A 9,949-nucleotide genomic window follows, 5' to 3' on the forward strand; every position below is an offset into this window, starting at 1 on the left:
CAGCATTCGTTTCTCCGATGTTGCGATCCTCCTGTTTCTCATCCTTATCCCTTCCACTATCCTCACCCTGGTTCTGATTGGACGGATATTTTGCCCCAGGAGACAGCACAGCCAATCTAAAGGCTACAGATCAGCCATAGAGATCACAGAAGGGTGAGTATCTCGGTTCAGCCAATCACTGGAGTGAGTCTCCTGAGGGTTGCCCAGGCATTTGGTTGTATAGAGTTGCCTCTGAACTGCTTATTTGCTAAAGGTTAAAGAATGATCAAAGTTTCAGGTAGGGATGGACCTCTGAGTAAATTCCCTTGATCAATTCATTTGTAAAATTAACCATCAATTAAAAACAACTAATATTTTTCTTTAATTCTACGTAGTCTGTGGAAAATACTAACAATTAAGTCCTAACCCTCAACAATACACAAACTCAAACTACAAAAGAGAACGGAATGGCAGTGGATTCTAAGCCTCCAGGCCAAACCTTATCACATTAAAATGCACGAATGTAACTGCAGAATACTAATTCTTGTTGAGAAATGAGAGCAGTCTAGAGACAGTCTTTCTAGTAGCTGAAAACATGCTTGGAACAAACGAAAGCAGTACAATGCACATGTACTGACAAATAAATGTTCTAGCCTTTCCGTACACAACCCCCCTGTTCCCTAGTCTACGTTATAAGTACACACTTATCGCACTACATAAGTACCTCGGTTATGTACGACCCACTTTTTGTATGATTCGGTTTTGGCGAAAAGTTTGCCTCAATTTTCGTATGCTGTCTTGGTTGGTTATTGTACGCCAAACATTGCACGTAAAAAACTAGTCTGTTTTCTGGAATCGAATGTCTAAACAAAGAATCCCTTTTGTTGGTAAAGCAGTGGATAGTGGTTTGGGGTACATACTATAGACAGAGAGTTATTTGATCAAATTTATTATGTGTGTGCATATTTCTGCATAGAATGCTCACAGAACAATGAACTCTGTGTCTGTCTCATTTCTTCCTCTTACCAAGCAATTTGCCATCTGCACTGTAACAGCACACTGTGTAACACTGCCAGTATTAAGTGAATAAATACAATTTTAGGCAGCCTTTTACGGAGTACAACTGGAAAGTAACCCACCATGGGGACAAAAACACTAGCTAACTCCAAGCAAAATACGAATTTATTGTCTGTTACAATAACTTAATTAGAGCTGGGAAAAATATATAATTTTTGATGCGTCACGATTGGAGCGCGGAATATTCTTTAAAGGGGAACTGCACTTGTTTTAGGAATTTTGCCTATCATTTACAGTCTTTATGTGAGACAAGCACACACGTTTTTTTATGCACTATAACTCGTAAATAAATGTTAGCAAAAGTCACCTTAAAATGGAGCCTATCGTATGGAAGTCGCTCTATTCCGCCTATAAAGTACTCTAAAAAACATCCAAAAGCCTCCATCAACATTTTATATATATGCTGTAAGTATATATGTAATGTAGTACCAGGTACATTCATAATAACATTTAATACTTACGTAATTTACTTATTTTAAGCATACGGCGGCATATTGGGATCGGCGTGGCTCAGATGGTAAAGCAGCCGTGCCAGCAACTTGAAAAAAAGAGATTCTTAATCTCAATAGGACTTCCCTGGGTAAATAAAGGTTACAATTATTATTTTTTTTTAATTTCACAAACGCATCAAGACGTTCGCTTTACTCTTCAACAATAACAGCACTACTAATTATGGCAGACCTTGTGAGTGACAACAAAGACTACCCTGGGACGAATGATAATCAGAACAGGGTTGTCTAAAGTGCGGCCTGTGGACTATTAGCAGCCCAGTGCTGATTTTTTAACGGCCCGCGGAACATTGTAAAAATACTACCGTATTTAAATAACGACAACAAAAAAAACATAAAAAATCAGCCATAAAAGCTAACTACGGAAAGAGATAAGCTAGCAAATACACCAGCACGAAACATGTTTGAGGTTGTAATGCACAACACTGCGATAGAACACCAATGATAAAAATGAACAATCATATTACAGTACCTGTAAAGTATTAGCCCGCATTTCATGTTTTGTTTGTACACAGCTAGCTCGACAGCGTATGCACTATAGTTGTAATAACAAGCCTGGTGTGCTGCATGTATCATAATCAATATTTAAAGTGTGACTCACTCGATGGACATTTGTGCGTTTGGTCCAGCTGGCCGGGGATTTTTTCCCCCGGGTTTTTTAGGGTAAGCAGTCCATTTATGTCAAAATAGCTTAGCTCTGAGTTCCACATTTATAAAGTCGTCACTTTCACCTCACTCTCTCGGCTTCTGTCTGCTCCAACGTCTCGCCGTTCGTTTGTGCCCGCTTCTACAAGCAGCAATTCAACCTTCATATGTTCAGCTTCAAAAGTACAAGGTTGTGAATCATCATTTGTCCAAAAATAGTCATCTTTGTTGTTTATTGATTCTGCCATGATTAGAACAAGCATGCCCTTGTTTCCGAAAGCAGGTACACATTTGTTGTCGTAAGTCAGATTTGCGCTGCTATGGACACGGAAATCAATGCGCTGAAGAAATCAGTCCTAGCATTGATTAAAATGATTACAATTTGGTAAATATCGTACATATTTTTATGAAGGTTTCTGTTACTACATTATTTTATTTTTTTTCAGTGTGTATATAAAGCGTTGGAGGGTTTTTGCAGTTGTTTTAGAGGGCTTTGAAGGCAACATAGGGTACTCCCATTAGCCACATTTTCCAAGCATTACCTTTAAAATCCTTTAAAAAGAAAAAAAGATGTGTGTTCTTGTCTCTTATAATTGTGAACGATAGACAACATTTTAAAAAGTGCAATTCCACTTTAAAGCGGTCATTGCTCATAAAATAGTAATGAATCAAAGTCAACGTTATGAATGATTGACCTATTAAATGTTCCAATTACATCACATAAAAAAATCCACTTTTAAATATTTTTTGGGGAAAATATAGCATATTTTGTGTTAGCCATTAAAAAAACAAAGTATTTTTTTTTGTCAAAAAGGGCATAAACAAAACAAAAAAAACATGAACATTTTATAAAAACTTATAATCGATAGATAGACCTTAAGTTGATCTACAGACTAAAGCGTTGAAAGTAAAAAAAAAAAAAAAGTATGAGTTTCTGTATGACACTTTTAGTGGGGGCCCTTTTGAATCCCAAATTATTTTAGTGGGTTAAAAAAACAACTGTCATTGCTCAAAAAATAATAATGAATTAAAATCAATGTCGTTAAAAAATATTGGCCTATTTAAGGTTTTTTGCGGAAAATATTGCATATTTTGTGTTTTTGCCATAAAAAACAGAGTTTTAACAAAAAGAGCATAAGCCATTAAGAATATCTTTATATCGACACATAGACCTGAAGTTTATCTAGATCAGGGGTTGGCAACTCGGAATGTTAAAAGAGCCATATTAGACCAAAAATACAACCAAAAAAATCTGTCTGGAGCTGCAAAAAATTGAAAGCCTTATATATGAAGGCAACACATGATGTAAGTGTCTATATTAGCCTACTATCAAAATGATTGTGTGTCGCAGGCTGATGTAAATCTTCACTGACAGAAATGTTGAAATGTAATATTTATTCTACACATTTTTACAACGTTGAAAAACGGAGGCTTCTCAGAGGGTGAGATAACTCCAGGAAATGACTGGCTTAGCATGGCCAAAGGTATAGATGTGTGTGTCCAAGTTAAAGGAAATGACAGGCTGTCTTCTTCTAGTGGATTTATTACAATCTTTGCAAGCTGGGTAACATTTGCAGCGGTCTATAACGGCACACAAACCACCATCAGTAATGCAGCCAATATTACATACCGATAATGTGTCATGAGGACATTAGTAAAAGGAAATGAACCTCTCTTTAAGTATAAGACTTGAAAGATTCTTTGCTCAATTTTGAAGTCTTACACCAGGGGTGTCCAAATGAGCTTGATAAGGAATTTGACCAAAGGTGTATTCCTCAAACTTATAGCTTGTTGCTATCTTGTGGACAAGGTGAGTAATATGTCCCTACTCGTGTCGCAAAAAATAAATAAATAAAATGCAATGGATATTATAAAAACATCTGCTCTGCATAAAAAAATCCAAATGAAACCCATTTAAATCCATTACAATGCATGATTGGAAAAATGCAAAACACTCTTTCAACTCCATGTTTGGCACATTTTAGCTGTTCGATATTTCTAATTGATTACAAAACTTTAATGAGGTCATCGTGGAAGTATTATTAATTATATATCCATTATATTAATATAATATGCACACATATACAGTACCGTATTTTTCGGACTAGAAGTCGCAGTTTTTTTCATAGTTTGGCCGGGGGTGCGACTTATACTCAGGAGCGACTTATGTGTGAAATTATTAACGCATTACCGTCAAATATCAAATAATATTATTTAGCTCATTCACGTAAGAGACTAGACGTATAAGATTTCATGGGATTTAGTGATTAGGAGTGACAGATTGTTTGGTAAACGTATAGCATGTTCTATATGTTATAGTTATTTGAATGACTCTTACCATAATATGTTACGTTAACATACCAGGCACGTTCTCAGTTGGTTATTTATGCGGCATATAACGTACACTTATTCAGCCTGTTGTTCACTATTCTTTATTTATTTTAAATTGCCTTTCAAATGTCTTTTCTTGGTGTTGGGTTTTATCAAATAGATTTCCCCAAAAAATGCGACTTATACTCCAGTGCAACTTATATATGTTTTTTTCCTTCTTTATTATGCATTTTTGGCCGGTGCGACTTATACTCTGAAGCGATTTGTACTCCGAAAAATACGGTATATGTATAGGATATGGATATATATATTTATATATATATATATATATATACGTATATATATATATATATATATATATATATATATATATATATATATATATATATATATATATATATATATATATATACACACACAGTATATATTAAGGCTGTGAATCTTTGGGTGTCCCACGATTCGATTCAATATCGATTCTTGGGGTCACGATTCGATTCAAAATCGATTTTTTTTTTTCAATTCAACACGATTCTCGATTCAAAAAAGATTTTTCCCCGATTCAAAAGGATTCTCTATTCATTCAATACATAGGATTTCAGCAGGATCTACCCCAGTCTGCTGACATGCAAGCAGAGTAGTAGATTTTTGTAAAAAGCTTTTATAATGTTTTATCAACTGATTGCAATAATGTAAATTTGTTTTAACTATTAAATGAACCAAAAACATGACTTATTTTATCTTTGTGAAAATATTGGACACAGTGTGTTGTCAAGCTTATGAGGGGTGAGTTTTTCCTTGCCCGTATGTGGGCTCTGTACCGAGGATGTCGTTGTGGCTTGTGCAGCCCTTTGAGACACTTGTGATTTAGGGCTATATAAATAAACATTGATTGATTGATTGATGAGATGCGATGCAAGTGTAAGCCACTGTGACACTATTGTTCTTTTTTTAAAATTTGTATAAATGTCTAATGATAATGTCAATGAGGGATTTTTAATCACTGCTATCTTGAAATTGTAACTAATATTGATACTGTGGTTGATAATATTCATTTTTGTTTCACTACTTTTGGTTTGTTCTGTGTCGTGTTTGTGTCTCCTCTCAATTGCTCTGTTTATTGCAGTTCTGAGTGTTGCTGGGTCGGGTTTGGTTTTGGAATTGGATTGCATTGTTATGGTATTGCTGTGTATTGTTTTGTTGGATTGATTAATTGAAAAAAAAAAAAAAAAAAAAAAAAAAATTTAAATAAAAAATCTATTTTTTAAAACTGAGAATCAATTCTGAAACGCACAACGTGAGAATCGCGATTCGAATTCGAATCAATTTTTTCCCACACCCCTAATACATATATATATATATATATATAGTTATTTTACATGCAGTCTGCAAATTTTTTAGCCCAATGCGTCCCCCCCAAGTCAAAAAGTTTAGACACCATTGTCTTATAAATTCCCTTAAAAGGGGCAACATTTGATATAATGATGTAAAGCTTGCCTTATGGACATGACCCTATCTTTCTCGCTTTGTTGGCGCTACGATTGGAAGTGTAACAATATTTGTAATTATTACGGCGACTCACTCTTGACCCTTCTGCACTCATCAGAGAGGAGGAAGACATCCACCCAGCAGGACGCAAACCGACGGGGTGCACATGCTGCGACCTATATCTGACGGTACAGTACACACAGTAGGGAAGGGATTCATGTGGCCACCATTCCTGGGTGGATCTCCCAGCCAGAGGAGGAGGGGGGGTTAATCATTTTGCAATGCAGTCTGCTGAAAGCAAAGTTGGAATTGCCACAAAACACACTTTTAAGATATTCGACACTCTGCTACCATCTGGCGACTAAAGTGGATAGTGCACCCTCTCAATTCGTCACGTTTCATGTGTCAGGTAAACCGCGAGAAATGGGCCCATATGAATCCCCTCAAACTGTACCCTTCTGTCAGGTCTCTTTCACACGTCTAATTTTGCATGCCAAGACTGTTGGCCTTAGTAGTCTTCCGTCATGTCATGTTTTCTAAATGTCTTTGTGTCCAGGACTCTGAGAGTGAGTACGATTACACGGACCTGAAAAGGAATACGCCAATTCATGAAGATTATGCCGAGTCTCAGTGCTAGAGATTCCTGCTGGCTCACTCGTTGAGACCTGCTGAATGGAAATCAATGCTGAATTAATGCACGTGTCAACCCTTCAGGTCAGTTTGGCACACACGTGCATGTAATATTATGAAGGTTTATTTTCTCTAATTTATTGCCTGTGTCATAGCTGTCTTTTTTTGTTGTATTTTCCCCTTTTTTTTTTGATACGATATGATTCACATCTGGGAGTGAAATAAGAATACTGATTTAGATGCCCTAATAATATTATGACTGCACATAGTGTATACTGTCTAAACAGGATTGAAGTTAGAAAATAGTCTCAATATATGTTTTAGAAACTCATTTGCTGAAGTCAATTTTGACGACTGGATTAATTTGCGTTAATGAAGAGACAAGCATGACATGAGAGACACGCTTTGTCAGGATAATGATCACAATTTGTGACGAGTACAGTATGTCTCTTGGTGAAGCTGATAGCATACAGCCACAATGTTCATCCCCTTGCTGTTTGCTCTGCTGAACTATTCATGAATGGAACTCGTTCAGTATTTATGAATGTTCTTGAATATTCCTTTAAAAACTCCCAAGGACAGGCCGGAACATTTGGCACTTTCCTGTAGAATCTGTCGCGCAGTTGCGGGGTTTGAGAGTGATTAAAACACTTAATAAAAGCCTGTAGGAAGAATTAAAGAGTCAAAAAGCAATGAGTCCTCATTCTGTCTCTTTTTCAATTTCTTATTGAGCTGGTTCTCAGTCCTTAGGCTTGAATAATTCAAACATAGCTGTGCTGTAATGATTATCGTGCCTGCTTCATCGTGAAATACCATGGCAACAGCTTACTAAAGGCAGGAAGAAACAATATTCAAAAAACTGCAACTTTTGAAAGGGCCTGTTGCTTACCAACTTTGTGGCTTTTGGGCTCAGTGTGTCCACTACCATTTTATTAGGGAGGTGCTCTAAATCAAATTTTTATGTTATATTTTACATAGGAGTGTCCTAATATCAGCAAATAAATCGGATTTAGGGCTGGGCCCTATGGCTGAAAACTGTATCATGATATAAGTGTTTCATATTGGTCGATATAGCAGATTATTGATATTTTTATGACCTATCAAAAATAAGGACGAGGAGAAAAATATTAAATGTAAACATTTTTATTTAAAATATAAACTTCCTTTAATTATAATTAGGGATGTCCGATAATGGCTTTTTTGCCGATGTCCGATATTGTCCAACTCTTAATTACCGATACCGATATCAACCGATACCGATATATACAGTCGTGGAATTAACACATTATTATGCCTAATTTGGACAACCAGGTATGGTGAAGATAAGGTATTTAAAAATAATAATAAAATAAGATAAATAATTTAAAAACATTTTCTTGAATAAAAAAGACAGTAAAACAATATAAAAACAGTTACATAGAAACTAGTAATTAATAAAAGAGTAAAATTAACTGTTAAAGGTTAGTACTATTAGTGGACCAGCAGCACGCACAATCATGTGTGCTTACGGACTGTACCCCTTGCAGACTGTATTGATATATATTGATATATAATGTAGGAACCAGAATATTAATAACAGAAAGAAACAACCCTTTTGTGTGAATGAGTGTAAATAAGGGAGGGAGGTTTTTTGGTTTGGTGCACTAATTGTAAGTGTATCTTGTGTTTTTTGTTGATTTAATAAAAATAAAAACGATACCGATAACAAAAAAACAGATACCGATAATTTCCGATATTACATTTTAAAGCATTTATCGGACATCTCTAATTATAATAATTTCAACTATCAAGGCAAAAGTCAACACAACCTTTGAAAACACTCAAAAAATCAGGGAAATCAAAAATCTAAAATCACACTGATTTAGATAGGAATATGTAAGAAATGCTTAATAAACAGCAAAAGAGAAACTTGATAAAAAAAAATTTTTTTGCAGGTTTATTGCCAGGTGGTCCACATTGGTCCGACTAAATTCTTCTTTTTTTTTTTTAATCTCAAAAACTGCCATACTGTCAAGTTGACTTTTCCTGTTTTTGTGACAATTTATTTGCTCCCTGCAGCACTCATTTTTAGTTTCTCTTCTCACTCCATGCAAAGATTTAAACTGTGAGACAACAAGATGGCGCCACCAAACTGTGATAGTTGATACTGTTACCTGATTGGCTGCTAGTGTGTCACTCCCACTGATCAGTGATCACTTCCTGCGTTGCTCGGTTACCAGAGAGCGAGTGCCTTTGTTCATGCGACCTACCTTGTGTCGCAACTTCCGGTCTCTTCCCACATAGAAGAAAAAAAATTATCCAATGTCTTTTTGAACAAATTTTTTTATTGATATCAATTACGTGTCAATCACAATGTATATTGATATAGTTTTATTGCCATACCCTAATCAGATTATAGTAATCCCTTGCAACATCGTGCTTCAAATATTCCGTCTTCACTACATTGTGGATATTAAAAAAAAAACATTGTGTTGAAAAAAAAAATCTAGATATTTTTTGTTGCATAAAGTAAGTTTTATTTATGTATTATATGCATTACAGTGCATTTATGTCTAATTTCCAATAAAATAGTCGCAATCAAAAAAGATATTCACCCTTTTGTGGTTTCAAGGGTGAACAATGCTCTCAGGCAGCTAATCTTGGTGCTATTTTCACCACAACAATGTCAATCTTTACTTTCTGATGGACTTCCACCTTCAACTCCTGCCTCATCAATAACATGTTTCCACATTGGTGAGACTATATAACTGAATTATTTTACATCAAATTATGCTGACGGTAATATATATATATATATATATATATATATATATATATATATATATATATATATATATATATATATATATATATATATATATATATATATATATACATATATATACATATATATATATTACCGTCAGCATAATTTGATGTAAAATAATTCAGTTACATCAATTAAAAAAAAGCTTTCGTAATAAAGACACAAATTAACCTATAAATAAAACATTTTCAAAATATGCACATAGAAATATTTGTTCTATTTAATTTTCAAACAGTAATCAAGTAATTGAAACAACTACTAAAGGGAAAGAATAAACAAAGGAAACATGAAACCTGTGCAAGGTATTACAAAAGAAAAAAAACAAAAGCATCATATTATTTATTTCTGTCCTTGACAGAAAGAGTCTTTCTAATGTCTTCTAGGTCGTGGCAAGTTTTCCTGACCTTTTTGTTTTCTTGGTCATCATTAGTGAACGCTGGTTTAAAGCCTGTCGATGGTAAACCCAAAAAGACACTCAATGGGCATC

The 9,949-nt window shown here is 34.8% G+C and overlaps 1 protein-coding gene across 2 annotated transcripts in view; it reads left to right on the plus strand.

The window, feature by feature from the left end:
* The window catches only part of mpzl3 (myelin protein zero-like 3), a 44,970-nt gene extending 37,156 nt beyond the window's left edge, over positions 1 to 7,814 (plus strand). The window contains exons 5-7 of one of the 2 annotated variants that reach the window (XM_062068055.1): positions 1 to 153; positions 6,145 to 6,214; positions 6,583 to 7,814. The exon at positions 1 to 153 is cut by the window's left edge and continues 4 nt beyond it. In XM_062068055.1, coding sequence (XP_061924039.1) covers positions 1 to 153; positions 6,145 to 6,214; positions 6,583 to 6,663 — 304 coding nt within the window. In that variant the 3' untranslated portion in view covers positions 6,664 to 7,814. The remainder of the gene's footprint in view (positions 154 to 6,144; positions 6,215 to 6,582) is intronic. The other variant, XM_062068054.1, reaches the window with a different exon arrangement.
* The last annotated feature ends 2,135 nt before the right edge of the window (positions 7,815 to 9,949 follow it).

Source organism: Entelurus aequoreus, linkage group LG13 (assembly GCF_033978785.1).
Source record: "Entelurus aequoreus isolate RoL-2023_Sb linkage group LG13, RoL_Eaeq_v1.1, whole genome shotgun sequence".
Lineage (NCBI taxonomy): Eukaryota > Metazoa > Chordata > Actinopteri > Syngnathiformes > Syngnathidae > Entelurus > Entelurus aequoreus.